General features: G+C 38.8%; 1 protein-coding gene across 1 annotated transcript in view; it reads right to left on the reverse strand.

The window, feature by feature from the left end:
- Nucleotides 1–16,443, reverse strand: part of EPG5 (ectopic P-granules 5 autophagy tethering factor) — a 130,330-nt gene that overhangs the window by 26,372 nt on the left and 87,515 nt on the right. Inside the window, exons 31-35 of the mRNA XM_053571604.1 lie at nt 15,707–15,920; nt 13,507–13,655; nt 12,847–13,048; nt 12,245–12,317; nt 10,579–10,682 (exon numbers count right to left, since the gene is read on the reverse strand). Coding sequence (XP_053427579.1) covers nt 10,579–10,682; nt 12,245–12,317; nt 12,847–13,048; nt 13,507–13,655; nt 15,707–15,920 — 742 coding nt within the window. The remainder of the gene's footprint in view (nt 1–10,578; nt 10,683–12,244; nt 12,318–12,846; nt 13,049–13,506; nt 13,656–15,706; nt 15,921–16,443) is intronic.

The raw sequence follows: 16,443 nt of genomic DNA on the forward strand, positions 1-16,443 counted from the left end.
ATTTCTAACATTCTTGGGCCCTCAATTCCCAACCACTTTTTAAAAATCTACAGCATGATGAAATAGTAATACATGTTTTTAACAACCTTTTAAGACAGGGGTAAAGGGTAGCATTTGTTTAAATAAGGATAAAGATAGTTTTGTTTAGATAAAGTTGGGTAAGTTGGTAGAAGACATCCAGGAGGCAATAATCTCTCTGGATAAGATAAAGCTTCCAATTCCAGCCAACACACAAATAACCTCTGGGATAGACATTAAATTCATTTTGCTTTCCAGGTCCTCATTTTTCTTATCAGTAATACGGGAGACAGGTGGGCCAGATAATCTCACTGAAAGGTTACAATTTAATACTTCTTCATTCTATCTTGCATAGCTTTCCTGTTTCTTATCTCTCAGCCCAGCTACCAAGTCTTGGTGTTGTATATGTTCCTAAGCCACTTTCTTATTTTATATACACAGGCAAGAGCCAAAGGGTGATTTCCCTTATACAGAAAATTGAATATAAAGCCTTTACGACTATAATTTAATGTGCAAATATTTCTCCCACTAATCAATATATTGTGGACAATAAAAGGCAGCTGGAAATCTGCCCTTCCAAATAAAAAAAGTACATACTATTAGAATTTCCTATGTTACTCACTGAATCAATGCTGATCAAATAAACACCAAGAATATGAATTTATATCTTATAGTTGGGCAAAAAAGACAAGACTGTATATATCAATGGTTAATTCAAAATACTGAATGAGGTACATCCAGACTACCAAGCCATGAAAAGACATGAAGGAAATTTAAATGCATGTTACTAAATGAAAGAAGCCAATCTGAGAAAGGTACATATGATATAATTCCAACCATACGATATTTTGGAAAAGGTAAAACTATGGAGATAGTGAAAGATTAGTGGCTACCAGGAGTTGAGGTGAAGGAGGGATGAACAGGCAGAGAATAAAGGATTTTCTCGACAGTGAAAACTACTCTGTATGATACTACAATGGTGGATACATGTCATTATCCGTTTGTCCAAACCCAGAAAATATATATGGCCAACATTGAATCTTAATGTAAAATACAGGCTATGGTTGATAATGATGTGTTAATACAAGCTCATCAATTACAACAAATATTTCCCTCTGGTGTGGGACGTCCAGAGCGGGAAGCCCATGCATATGGGGAACAGTGGGTCTATGGGAACTGTACTTTCCACTGAATTTTGCTGTGGACCTAAAACTGCCTTAAATCAATGTACACAGCTATGATTTAATAAAAAAAAAAAGAAAAAAATAAAACTGCCTTAAAATACAAAGTCAGTTAAAAAATAACATCTATTACTAAGAAACCCACATGACATACTGTTAACGTTAAAACTAGATGCCAAACAAACACGTGGCAGCCAAGAAAGTGCACAGCTCAGAATTCCCTTCACACAGAACTCGCTGGTCCAGCTGCAGCACCTGTAGGATCTGCAATAGCATCTAAGTTGAGGCCACACTCTTCCCTGGCAGCCAGCAGCTGAGCACAACAGGCCTGGATGCTAATGCCCACTGAGGGGCTCCTGCTCTTCTTTCTCACTCTCCTTTCATAGGCATCAGACTTGCACTGAGGTTTTCCTCTCCTGCTTCTCTTCTTCTCACCTTTGCAGGCTACACCTCGAATAAATTCCTAGAACTCTAACTCCACCATGGTGTCTGCTTCCCAAAGACCCACACTACAACAATGCATTATGAAGTTTCTGAGGCAGGAGAGAAAGGTATGAGCATGAACAGATATGTGGGAGGATATAAAATGCTTGAGGCTTCATCCAGGTGGCTTCATCCAGGATCCAATCCACATCAGCGAGTGAGCAGTAGAGGGAAGGTCCGAGGACTTTTAGAAACAGTGAGTACAGCAGGATGGCTGGAACAGAATGTTTCCATATGAAAACAACCACACAATGTGGTTGAAGTGTTCTGGGACCAGACACATTTGAATGCTGACCTAAAATATTACCCTTAAAGTTTCTGAATAGACTTCTTTGCAACTGGGCACCATGAGTCTGGGGAGATAAGACTCCAGGCATCTCTGGCTGGTGGGATCTGCCTTTAATCATCCCTTTGAGGACACAGGGAGTCAGTGAGAGACTTCTGGACCCCAAGAGGAGGACAAAAACAGTGGAAAACTGGCAAGTGGTTGTGTGTGTTTGATTGGTCTAATCCCAACGGCAGCTGTAAGTACAGCAGCAGTGAGACTGCAAACTGAAAAGGCCTTACCTGTGAGCTATTTTGGTGTTTTTGGACTTGGCACTCAGTTGAACTGCCTTGGGGAGAGCTTGGGCAGGAGTGCGGAGACCTTTGGGTGAGACACCAGACTGAGCCGCTGAGCCAGATGGATCTAATAGTGTTCTGCTGTGGGCCGCAAGGAGCCATTGTGAGAGAACTGCCCTGGCAAGCTCCGCCCTCAGGGTTGCAAAGCAAGGATTGGGCAGGAGCTAGTAACCTAGTGACTGAGCAGCCTAAAGGCAAGGACTGAGCTGCCTTACAGCCTTAACCCTCAGGGGCAGAGTGAGACCGGTTTGGCACACTCGTTAAGTGGACAGCCACTTCAGTAGTGATCTCAGCAGCAAGCACTTCCCTGGGAAAGCTTCTGCTTAGCCAAGTTTAGAAGTTTAAAGTGCCTTTTAAGAGGGCTAAAGAGAGATTTAGGCTCTCCACCCTGTGGGGTTTGAGAAATCAGCAGAGGCCTCCAGTCATATCAGCATTGTGATTAACATCTCATACCCCAGAAGATCACCTGTTGCCAGATAATATTCAACAAGATATATATACTGCTTTGAGGGTTTTTTTTTGTTTGTTTGTTATTTGTTGTTGTTGTACTGTTTTATAATTTCAACCTTTTCCCTACAGATTTTTCTTTTCTTTTTTTTCTTTCTTTTATTTCTCCATTTTTCTAGTTTAAATACAATTTCCCATTGCTGCCTTTTTCAATAATTAGAATTTCATTTTTGATAGTGTTTCTACCCCTATTATTTGGGTGTTCACCCAATTTTACCCCATAAAGTTTTATGCTTGCTTGTTTTGGTTTGATTTATAGCATTTTTGTTTTTCCTCTCTACTTGGTGGAGGTAGGGTACTGTGTCCAATCAGGCTAGCAAAGAGCTACTGACCTCAAGGGAACCACCCAAACCGGCACCCCCAGAGGCTGGGGTTTTCTTAAGGTTGTGTCAAAGTACCCTACTGTACACCTATATTGCTCTGTCTCCCTCTTTCTGTGCCTCTCTTCTTTTTGTCAATATTCCCTTTTACCCACCCCTTCCTCTTTCTCTTTTTTCTTTTCTTTCTTTCTTTCTTTTTTCCTTCTTGCTCTTCAACGTTCTCATCCTTCTGGTCCTGTACCAAAAGGACTCTTTGAAACCCTAGTCCAAAGGCACAAGAACTTAAAGAGCAAGAGGAAGTGAAAGAAAGAGTAGGGCAAGGAAACAGATAAAAGAAATCACTCATGAGGAAGAATCAGCAGAAAATTCCTGGCAACATGAAAAACCATCCAGAGCAATGCCTCCAAAGGACCATGAGGTACCTACTGCAGAGGATTCCACCTATAAAGAAATGTTAGGAATGACAGAAAGGGAATTTAGAATACACATAATGAAAACAATGAAGGAAATGATGGAAACAACAAAGGAAACTGCTGATGAAGTGGAAAATAACCAAAAGGAAATCCAAAAACAGAATCAAATAAGAGATGAACCATATGAAGAATATAGAAAGGCTATAGCCGAGCTGAAGGAACTGAAGCAGTCAATTAGGGAACTTGAAGATGCAATAGAAAGTATCAGCAACAGGTTAGACCATGCAGGAGAAAGAATTTCAGAGGTAGAAGACAAAGTTCTTGAGATAACTCAGATATTTAAAGAGGCAGAAAAGAAGACAGAATAAGCAGAACGTTCACTGACAGAATTATGAGACTTTATGAAGTGTTCCAACATACGAGTTATAGGAATCCCAGAAGGGGAAGAAGAATGCCCCAGAGGAATGGAAGACATATTAGAGAATAATATAAATGAAAATTTCCCAAATATCACCGAAGATTCTGACATACTCCTTTCACAGGGATATCGGACCCCAGGTCACCTCAGCACTAACTGAGCTTCTCCAAGACACATTGTGATGAACCTGTACAAAGTCAAGACAAAAGAAAAGATTCTGCAAGCTGCCAGGAGTACGTGTCAATTGACATACAGGGGCAAATCCATCGGAGTGACTGCAGACTTCTCTAATGAAACTTTCCAAGCAAGAAGACAATGGTCATCTATCTTTAATCTACTTAAGCAGAACAATTTCCAGCCCAGAATTCTATATCCTGCTAAGCTAAGGTTTATAATTGACAGAGAAATCAAATCATTTACTGATATATAAACATTGAGGAAATTCGCCACAATAAGACAAGCTCTACAGGAAATACTTCAACCTCTTCTACACACTGACCATCACAATGGATCAACAGCAGTGTAAGAACTCAGCAATTAAAGGACAGAACCTAACTTTCACACTGATGCAAAAGATAAAACTAAGCAATGAACTCTCACAAAATAAGATGAATAGAATACTACCACACTTATCAATTATCTCAATAAATGTTAATGGCTTGAATTCCCCACTGATGACACATATATTGGCTGACTGGATTAAAAAACGCAAGCCATCCATTTGCTGTCTGCAGGAAACACACCTGGCTTCAAAAAAACAAATTAAAACTCCGAGTTAAGTGTTGGAAGACAATTTCACAGGCAAAAGGAATTCAGAAGAAAAGGGAGTTGCAATCCTATTTTCAGATACATGTGGATTTAAAGCAACTAAAGTCAAAAAAGACAAAGATGGTCACTTTATATGAGTCAAGGGAAAAATACAACAAGAAGATGTTTCAATTCTAAATATTTATGCACCAATTTAAATGCTCCCAGATTCTTGAAACAGACCTTACTCAGTCTGAGCAATATGATATCCGATAATATCATAATAACAGGGGATTTGAACACTCCTCTTACAGAGCTGGACAGATCCTCTAAACAGAAATTAAACAAAGATATAAGAGATTTAAATGAGACCCTAGAACAACTGTGCTTGATAGACGTATATAGAACACTCCATCCCAAAGACAAAATATACATTCTTCTCATCGCCCCATGGAAATTTCTCCAAAATTAATCATATCCTAGGACACAAAACAAACCTCAACAGAATCAAAAGAATTGAAATTTTACCTTGTATCTTCTCAGACCATAAGGCACTAAAGGTGGAACTCAACTCTAACAAAAACGTTTGACCCCCCCCACAAAGGCATGGAAATTAAACAACCTTCTGTTGAATGACAGATGGGTGCAGGAAGAAATAAAACAGGAAATCATTAACTTCCTTGAGCATCACAATAATGAAGACACCAGATACCAAAACCTGTGGGATACTGCAAAAGAAGTTTTAAGAGGAAAATTTATCGCTTTAGATGCCTACATTCGAAAAACAGAAAGAGCACATCAACAAACTCACAAGAGATCTTATGGAATTGTAAAAAGATGAACAATCTAAGCCTAAACTCAGTAGAAGAAAAGAAATATCCAAGATCAAATCAGAGATCAATGAAATTGAAAACAAAAGAATTATTCAGAAAATTAATGAAACAAGGAGTTGGTTTTTTGAAAAAATAAATAAAATAGATAAACCTTTGGACAGACTAACTAGAAATAGAAAAGTAAAATCTCTAGTAATCTCAATCAGAAAGATAAAGGGGAAACAACAACTGATCCCACAGAGATACAAGAGATCATCTCTGAATACTACCAGAAACTCTATGCTCAGAAATTTGACAATGTGAAGGAAATGGATCAATATTTGGAATCACACCCTCTCCCTAGACTTAGCCAGTTAGAAATAGAGCTCCTGAACAGACCAATTTCAAGCACTAAGATTAAAGAAACAATAAAAAAGCTTCCAACCAAAGAATGCCCTGGTCTAGATGGCTTCACACCAGAATTCTATCAAACCTTCAAGGAAGAGCTTATTCCTGTACTGCAGAAATTATTCTAAAAAATTGAGGAGGAAGGAACCTTCCCCAACACGTTCCACGAAGCAAACATCACCCTGATACCAAAATCATGAAAAGACCCAACCAAAAAGGGGAATTTCAGACCAATTTCACTCATGAATAGGGATGCAAAAATTCTCAACAAAATCCAAGCCAACAGATTACAGCTTATCATCAAAAAAATTATACATCATGATCAAGGAGGATGCAAGGCTGGTTTAACATACACAAGTCCATAAACGTTATCCACTGTATTAACAGAGGCAAAAATAAAGACCGCATGATCCTCTCAATAGATGCAGAAAGAGCATTCGATAAAATCCAGCATCCTTTTCTAATTAGAACACTGATAGTATAGGGATAAATGGCACATTTCTGAAACTGATTGAAGCTATCTATGACCAACCCACAACTAACATTTTACTGAATGAAATAAAGCTAAAAGCTTTTTTCCTCTTAGAACTGGAAACAGACAAGGTTGTCCTCTGTCACCTTTACTATTCAACATAGTGCTGGAAGTTCTAGCCAATACAATTAGGCAAGACATGGAAATAAAGGGAATCCAAATGGGAGCAGAGAGGTCAAACTCTCCCCCTTTGCTGACGACATGATCTTATACTTAGAGAACCCCAAAGACTCAACCACATGACTCCTGGAAGTTATCAAAAAATACAGTAATGTCTCTGGATATAAAATCAATGTCCACAAGTCAGTAGCCTTTGTATATGCCAGTAACAGTCAAGATGGGAAGCTCATTAAAGACACAATTCCCTTTACCATAGTTTCAAAGAAAATGAAATACCTAGGAATATACCTAACAAAGGAGGTGAAGGACCTCTATAAAGAAAATTATGAAATCCTCAGAAAGGAAATAGCAGAGGATATTAACAAATGGAAGAACATACCATGCTCATGGATGGGAACAATCAACATTGTTAAAATGTCTATACTTCCCAAAGCAATCTACCTATTCAAAGCCATTCCTATTAAAATACCATCATCATACTTTCAAGATTTAGAAAAAATGATTCTGCGTTTTGTATGGAACCAGGAAAAAACCTGTATAGCTAAGGCAGTTCTTAGTAATAAAAACAAAGCTGGGCATCACCATACCAGATTTTAGGCTGTACTACAAAGCCATAGTGGTCAAGACAGCATGGTACTGGCACAAAAATAGAGACATAAACATTTGTAATCGAACAGAAAACCAGGAAATGAAACCAACAACTTACAACCAACTAATCTTTGATAAACCAAACAAGAACATACCTTGAGGGGAAGACTTCCTATTCAATAAATGGTGTTGGGAGAACTGGATATCCACATGTAAAAGACTGAAACTGGACCCACACCTTTCCCCACTCACAAAAATTGATTCGAGATGGATAAAGGACTTAAATTTAAGGCATGAAACAATAAAAATCCTCAAAGAAAGCATAGAAAAAACACTGGAAGATATTGGCCTGGGGAAAGACTTCATGAAGAAGACTGCCATGGCAATTGCAACAGCAACAAAAATAAAACAAATGGGACCTCATTAAACCGAAAAGCTTCTGTACAGCTAAGGAGACAACAACCAAAGCAAATAGACAACCTACACAATGGGAAAGGATATTTGCATTTTTGAATCAGACAAAAGCTTGATAACTAGGATCTACAGAGAACTCAAATTAATTCACATGAAAAAAAGCCAACAATCCCATATATCAATGGGCAAGAGACATGAATAGAACTTTCTCTAAAGACAGACAAATGGCTAACAAACATATGAAAAAGTGTTCATCCTCCCTATCTATTAGAGAAATGCAAATCAAAACCACCCCAAGATACCATCTAACCCCAGCCAGAATGGCCCACATCACAAAATCTCAAAACTGCAAATGCTGGCATGGATGTAGAGAGAAGGGAACACTTTTACACTGCTGGTGGGACTGCAAACTAGTACAACCTTTTTGAAAGGAAGTACGGAGAAACCTCAAAGCACTCAAGCTAGACCTCCCATTTGATCCTGCAATCCCATTACTGGGCATCTACCCAGACGGAAAAAAAATCCTTTTATCATAAGGACACTTGTACTAGACTGTTTATTGCAGCTCAATTTACAATCGCCAAAATGTGGAAACAGCCTAAATGCCCACCAACCCAGGAATGGATTAACAAGCTGTGGTATATGTATACCATGGAATACTATTCAGCCATTAAAAAAAATGGAGACTTTACATCCTTTGTATTAACCTGGATGGAAGTGGAAGACATTATTCTTAGCAAAGCATCACAAGAATGGAGAAGCATGAATCCTATGTACTCAATTTTGATATGAGGACAATTAATGACAATTAAAGTCACGGTGGGGGTGAGGAAAGGGGGCAGCAGAGAAAGAAGGAGGGAGGGGTGGGGAAAGGAAGGGAAAGAGGGAGGGGGGTGGAGCCTTGGTGTGTGCCACACCTTTGGGGGGCAACAGGATCACAAGAGGGACTTTACCTAACAAATGTCATCAGTGTAACCTGGTTTATTATACCCTCAATGAATCCCCAACAGTAAAACAAAATAAAATAAAATAAGTTTCTGAATAGGACTATCACAGGACATAATAGTATTTTCAGAAAATTAATCTAGTAAACAGGGAAGAAGAGAAACCAGAAATAGAAAAAACAGAAGACTACTACAAAAATCTCAGCTGGTTGTACCTCATATCCTTATAAACCTTCCAATTATAAAACATTTAGATATACTAGGTAAAATATATTAGCTTCTCTGAAAATGCATGGTTAAGTATACTCAGTGAGAGAACACAGCTAGCGCCAGAAGTGAAAGGAATCTAGGAAAGCAAGGTGTGAAACCGATGCTGAAGCCAGCCACCAAGGGCTAGGTGATGGGTTCTAACAGCACCAGGAGAAGAAGACAAGGTCTTTTAAGAACTATATCCTTGCTGAAAAGTAAGACTGAGGGAAAAGAAGGAACTCCTCTACCTTAGCTTGGACTCTAAACCAGGGAAGAGAAAAAGTTTACTTTGGAAATTGAGACCTGCCTTCAAGTGAGTCTGGGGTTTGATTTCATGTAATTTGCAGTATAAGAAACCCCAACCCAGCGCCTGTGGCTCAGTGAGTAGGGCGCCGGCCCCATAGACTGAGGGTGGTGGGTTCAAATCCAGCCCCGGCCAAACTGCAACAAAAATAGCCGGGCGTTGCGGTGGGCGCCTGAGGTCCCATCTGCTCAGGAGGCTGAGGCAGGAAAATCACATAAGCCCATGGCAGCGCCTGTGGCTCAGTCGGTAAGGCGCTGGCCCCATATACCAAGGGTGGCGGGTTCAAACCCAACCCTGGCCAAACTGCAACCAAAAAATAGCCAGGCGTTGCGGTGGGCGCCTGTAGTCCCAGCTGCTTGGGAGGCTGAGGCAAGAGAATCGCTTAAGCCCAGGAGTTGGAGGTTGCTGTGAGCTGTGTCAGGCCACGGTACTCTACCAAGGGCCATTAAGTGAGACTCTGTCTCTACAAAAAAAAAAAAACATCACATAAGCCCAGGTGCTGGAGGTTGCTGTGAGTCGTGTGACGTCATGGCACTCTACCGAGGGCGGTAAAATGAGACTCTGTCTCTACAAAAAAAAAAAAAAAAAAAGAAAGAAAGAAAGAAAAAAAAGAAACCCCAACCCAAGAAATTAAGTAATTCATCTGACAATAAATGTAGGTCTACCCATAGTGTAGACTTCATGGAATTTCCATGTTTCTTTAAATAGGAGCTCATGATACAAAATTACAAAACAGCCAAGCAAACAATCCTCCAAGGCTAAGAGTCCAGAGGAACATCAATAGCAGCATAAGGCATCCCCCCAAAGGAACTGTAGATAATGGAATCACTATATAGATCAGAAAATAAAGTAAGCATGTTTAAACATTTTAAGGAAGTAAGAATGAGAATTCTGACAAAAGAAAGAAATTAGATGTTACCAAAAAAAGATCAAGATAGATTTGAAAAACAAATAGATCTTCTCAGCCAGGCACGGTGACTTGTGCCTGTGACTATAGACAGCACTTTGAGAGGCCCAGCAGGAGACTTGCTGGAGGACAAGAGTTTGAGACTAGCCTGGGCAACACAGATTTTGTCTCTAAATAAATAAATAAATAAATTGGTCTTATAGAAATGGAAAATATACCCACTAAAGTGAAAAATCCAATTAATATATTTTAAGCAAACCTAGAAAAGAGAACTCAGAAATTACCCAGGATAAAGCACAAAAGACAAAAAATACCAAAGACATTGAGAGTCATGGAGTGTAGGATGAAGTTCAACATGCAGGATAGACAATATCTAAAGAGATAATGACTACAAATTTTCCACAACTGACAAACTCAGAGCAACCTCATGAAAAAAGTAAGAAGTTACAACAACTATATTAGTGACCTTTCTTCAGTTACAGATAAGTGCCTATCAACTAAAATTAAAGAGGAAGGCAGAAGCACAAGACTCATTGACTGGCTTAAGGAAAGAAAGAAAGCTAACCAGACATATAACCAGACATCTTCCTACCTTTGAAACTCTCGTGTAGTAAGTCAATACAGTCGGTGAACAACTGCACAATGCTTGAGGCCACCACCGCATCACTCTCCAGCCAAGGGTAATGTCGTTGTTGGCTGTTTTAAAGAAAAGAAACACCCACTTAGAAATAAAAGCACCCAGGATTAAATTACTATAGTTCCCACAGCCTATGGACAGACTAAGTCCTAGAAAACCTTCTGTATATAGTCCTAACACACTTTTAGACCACTTCAAATGCTATAAATACCTAGAGGTAAATTGTAGCTTGTAACATCAACTGTGTAATTTTATTTTCTTTCCTTCCTACCCTTTATTCCAATGCAATTAAGTTTCAGAAGGGTGCTACCTAATTTAAACAACTCCTAAACTAAAATCTTTTTATATTGAATGTAGACCTTTGACCATCCTGGTTCCCTTTCAAATGCCTTAGAAAAAGACCTCAAGGTTGCTTCAACAAATAGTTTTCTTTACCTTAAGAATAAAAAACAAAAAATAAAATCCATGTAATAAAAAGATGGCTAAAAATTAATAGATAGGCAGTAGCCAAAGAATTTCTCTATATGAAAATTTTGATTCATGAATTTGGTCCAAAAAATTCAATATCAAAATAAGCTCCTAAACCAGGTGTGGTGGAGCACCTCCAAATCCAGCCTAAATCCAGCTTCTCGGGAGGCTGAGGCAGGAGGATCACATGGACCCACCAGGCCAAGGCCAGCCCCAGCAACATCTCTCTTTAAAAAACAAAAATCCATTAATTCTTCCTGGAAATAAGCAGCCAGCACTATGGTCAACAGTTAATATACAATTACTATAAGATTCTGAAGCGTATAGATTGTTCAAGGATAGCTCTCTAGCAGAACCAAAGATTCAGAGCCTTTCACATTTCCCCTAAGGGCTCTTGAAACCACCTGGGTTAATGTGAAGAGCCCTGAAAGAGAAGTCAAAGACCTGAGCTCTAGTCCCAGCTTGGGCACTAGTCAGCCAGCTCTCAGACTTTAATATGTTATTCATGTTCTCTGAGTCTTGGGATCAAACCAATGGTTTTGAAAACACCTTGTAAAATGTGATGTCTACCACTGTCATAATTTTTACAAAACTCTTAATAAGTTTACCTAGCTTCTGTATATGTCTTTTTAGGGAAAAGAAGAGTCAAAAGGCAACTCAGTGCATCTGGACAACTCTACATCTCAAAAGACTTCAAATGCTTATGACATAATGCTTTGATTTATCTCAGAGTTCCATGTTTAAAGAGTAATTCCCACCCAGTAATTTGATAGCCAACTTAGTTTCCAAAAATAACTGATGTAGTAGAGAAAATTGAATTAGTCTCATATTTTGTTACATCACCAAAGTCTAAGAGAAACCTCAGAAGCATCTGTTTTCAAGAAATTAAATATCACAGCTCATTCAAGTGCTTTAGTGTGAAAAACTGGAAATGAACGCACAGTTCTGTTTTAAAATTAATATTAAGACAACATCTCTAATCACCTAGACTACCAATTTCATAAATGGAAAATGTCTTTAAGTTTTTTAAAGAAGCATTTTCTAAACTAAAAAACTAAAAATTAAATCTGTGAACTCATCACTTCTACCAAATACCAGGAAAATTTTGTCTATAAATCTCAAAGAAATCTGAATAACTGAAAAACTGATTTACCTTTCATTGTCCTCTAAAACCAGAATCCATGGCTTAAAGAGCTGAATGATTACTGAATGTAGAGATCTCAGCACTAAAAACCAAAAATTTGAGAGATAAGAAACAAGCTCATCCTTTGTCAGTAACACTGCTAACACAATATAGAAAATCTACTTCTTATCTGTATACTCATAACCTATGCTAATATGCTTAGTGTGATTACGCTTGTGTGTTCATTTGCTCCAGTGGAATTTCTCTGAATTAAAGACTTTTCATTACAGCATGATGTCATGGATAATTTTACAATATACATTTTTAAAATATGCGTAAATGTTCAGCACCGTGTCCTTAGTGAGACTAATTAACAGAAAGAAAGAGCCAGAGTTTGAAACACATCTCTTTGCACCCCATCCTGTGAAGGAAGGGCAGAGGCATGCTGTAGCAAGCATTCTACATTCACCATTTAATGAATATAGGTATGACACATATATGGGCCCATGCCTGTACTACTTATTTTCCATTTTCTCTTCTTGGTACTGATATAAATCTCCTAATGTGTCTATTAAGTCTCTTCTAATGGAAGGTCAGAACACATAGCTCCACATTACAGTGAAGTATATTACCTGTTTTGCTGCTGGCAGATGGGTCTTGGGCCAAACAGGCCATTTCTGAGTCAATCAGCCTTCTCACGAGATAGCCCAAGAGTGTCTTCACATCAGCCATGTAAGGACTCCATTTTGAGAATAAACCAAAGCTTTTAAAGTCCAACTTGGATAACCGAAGCTTATAAAAAAAGTCTGAAAGCCACTGAATAGTCTCTACTACCTAAAAGAGATGACCAGTCAAAAAATGCTGAGTGAGTGTCTACTTTTAGCATAGTAATGACACACTGTGATGGGGGTACAGGTCTCTGATTTTATAATAGGGTTGCAAAGATACAAAGCCTATGAAAAACAAATCAATGAATTTCAAACTCTTTTCTAAAGCAGTAGATCATTATTTCAAATATAATACATTCCCATGTGAGAATGGTCTCAGGGTTCAGTCAGATGGGCTAAGGTGAGCAGGTAAGGTTTACACAGTGGAGCACCTCCCCTTGTCTTGGACAGATGGGCACGAGAGAAACAATCCAGGCAAAGGGGAGATGGGGAAAGCAAAGGACAAGAAAAGCATAAAGCTCTCTTAAAGACAATGCATAAAAGTATTCTAAATGTTTAAAAAATAAATGGCAAGGGAAATGGAAAAGAAATGCATAAACGTGTCAGAGACCAAAAGCTACACACCTGCTTGTCTGACAAGAGAGCATCGGAAGAGCTTGCAAGTGCGGTGCTCTCAGCAGAAGCTGCCCCCTGCTGGCAGCTGGGGGCGCAGCAGCCCAGGGCTCTCAGAGTGGCTTTCCAACACTCGGGGCTCAGCAGCTGCTCTGCAGAGCCTAAGGCGCAAGGACCAGGAAGACCAAGTCAGCATCAAACTAACTTTTTCATCAAAGAACACATGTGCTTTACAAAGAAATAAAAATTAAATAAAATACAAACAAAACCTCGTAGGGAAACCTGGAGTGAAGAGACCCAAGTAAAGAGAACCTATGAAAAAAAACTAACTTATCAACTGGACATTTGATTTTCCATGTTCCTGGTGACCCTGTGTGTGCTGCTGAAGTCAGTGGGGCTGGACTTGGGGATGAAGGGACCTCCACACTCCAACCCTCACTAGGCAATGGCGACGGCGCAATTCTCCTGGCTAGAGTAGAGGGCTACAGTTATCTACAGGTGCAAGAGAGACAACAACAACAGGATCAGGGAGACGGGGTACACTCTAGACTCTCAGGAAGGAGTCTCCCTCTAGCCCTAAAATTCCACTCCTACAATGAGGAAAAATCTAGATCAAGACTGAAAGGCAGCATGAAAAATGGAGTCTACCAGCCATATTCCTAAGTCCCAGCTTTGCTACTTACAAACCTCCCATCCCAGAGGACAGGAATAATATCTCCTACAGTACTTCCCACCCAGAGGGGGTAGGAGAATCAAATAGGATAATAGAGATTTACAGGAACAGATGTGAGGGGAAGGGTGAGGAGGTCAGTTGCCATATGTTAGGGGACAGTGACGGACCCATGTCCAATGACTACTGTGGTCTAGACCTTAGGATGGTAGCCTGGAAATCAAGCTATCATTGTGGGAGTCATGCACACTTGGAAGATGGCAGTGAAGGCAAGGAAAACAATGGGTTGCCCCAGGGAGAATAAATACGGTAGAAGAGCAAAGGATGGAACCCTAGGAACACTAACATGGTAGCCAGGGAGGAAGGGGAACCAGGAAGCTATAGAGCATGGAATCTGAGAGAAGTGACATTGTTATGCTTAAGCCTATAACTGCACTGCTTTTCCCAGTAAGTATGATTTTCCTGCTAAATGCAAGTCAATGGTGGTCTACATAAACCATTCATAATCTCTTTAAAAGGTTTTAGGGAAAACATTTTACAATACACATTGGATCAAATTTTGAAAGTTTAAAACAAAAATTAGCTATGCACATATTCATTAAAATTCATATACATGTATTTCTTGTCTACCATTCTCTACTCTGCAACTTGCCTCTGTCGGAAACAATTAAAACTTGAAGTACTTTGAAAATGAGAGATCATACATTTCAGGATCCTTCAGGTAACCCAATACACTGGATCATTAACTTATCCATTAAACAATTTCTATTAAATAACACAAAGATTTGATAGAAAGTAAAATTTAGTTTTCTATTACATGTATAAACAGTATGAAGTTTGCATGAATGAAGTAAATACTATTCATTTATCAAATTTCAATACAATTACTGCCTAAAGAATTCCAAAAATAAAAATGCCTACACCATTCATTCTTCCTCTAATCTCTAACACTCCTGTGAAGAACTGCAGGAAGCAGAGGGCAGAAATAGTGAGAATGTGGAAATTTTAATGCTACTCTTTCCATTGGCAAATATAAATACAGTCAATCATTATATAGGGATAAATTAATTTGCAAAACCCAAGAGTCAAAAAATTAGAAGGGAAAAAATTCCCCAAAATGTATTTACTATCTGTAAACTACAAAAAAAAAAAAAAAAAAAACAACAAACAGTTGCACGTTAGACACATTATAAAGGTGCAGTGTCCCTTCCTGACCATGTCTGTCATCTATAAAATAGCCAAACCCTCTCTTACCCCACCCCACTTCAGGACAACTGCAAAGTCAAGGTAAAGAGGTGGGTATATGACTGTGGACTTCAACACCAATTAGAACCTATTCTATTATTACATTTAAGACAGTAAAAGGACATTTTTACACATAACTTTTGGGGCATTGTTCTTCCAGCCCTTTAGGTGATGATCAGTGACTAAACTCCTGTACGTGTATTATTTATACATTTCTGAATGACATCTATAGAATGGAAAATGTGATATTAAATTTCACTGAGATCTAGTTAGTCACAATTAAATGAAGACACTTACTTTGCATCAGCAGCCTGAGAATGTCACTGTACTGGTCAGGGAACTGGTAGAGAAGAAGATAGGTCCAGTGCTTACAAAAAAGATTAAATGGCATCAAAATATCCTCATCTGGTTCAAGGCCCCAGGCAGTAAGTGCCAAATGAATGGACTCCAGCAGCCTGGTACGATCAGACAGAGGAGGTTTAGTGGCGTTTAACCATTGCTTAAGATCGAACTAAAAAGAAAAAGAAATGAGAAGCAGTTTTATTTAACTAGAAAATGTATTTAGAGAGAGGTCTGTGTGTAAATTTAGTTTAAAACTCAAAGATTACCTAGCATTTTATAAAAATTGAAACTAAAATGTATATACAAGTATGTAAAAGAATACAAAAAGCCCACTAATTGATGCCATTTCTACTTTACTCTCTGAGATCTCAGAGGCTGAGTTTTCTGAGCTCCATGTACTTTTTTGGTAATTTAAAAACCTTACTTACTATTCATTATTGATTTACGATGTTATTCTGTTCCTGAAAGAGCCATGTATTTCTAACTGTCTTATTATAGCCCATTTCGTCCCCAAGACTTGAATCAGACCTAAGTTTTAAAAAAGGGCTTGGGAACTAGGTCCTTTCTGGTGCTATGTGGAATAAGTTGATCCCACATAACACAACCAACACCCCATCTCTAGAAGCAGCGGCTGTGAGGTTAGGCTGCTCAAAGATCATGCAAAATGTGAAAAAGGCCTCTCTTAGCCTATG

This window comes from Nycticebus coucang, chromosome 19, assembly GCF_027406575.1.
Source record: "Nycticebus coucang isolate mNycCou1 chromosome 19, mNycCou1.pri, whole genome shotgun sequence".
Lineage (NCBI taxonomy): Eukaryota > Metazoa > Chordata > Mammalia > Primates > Lorisidae > Nycticebus > Nycticebus coucang.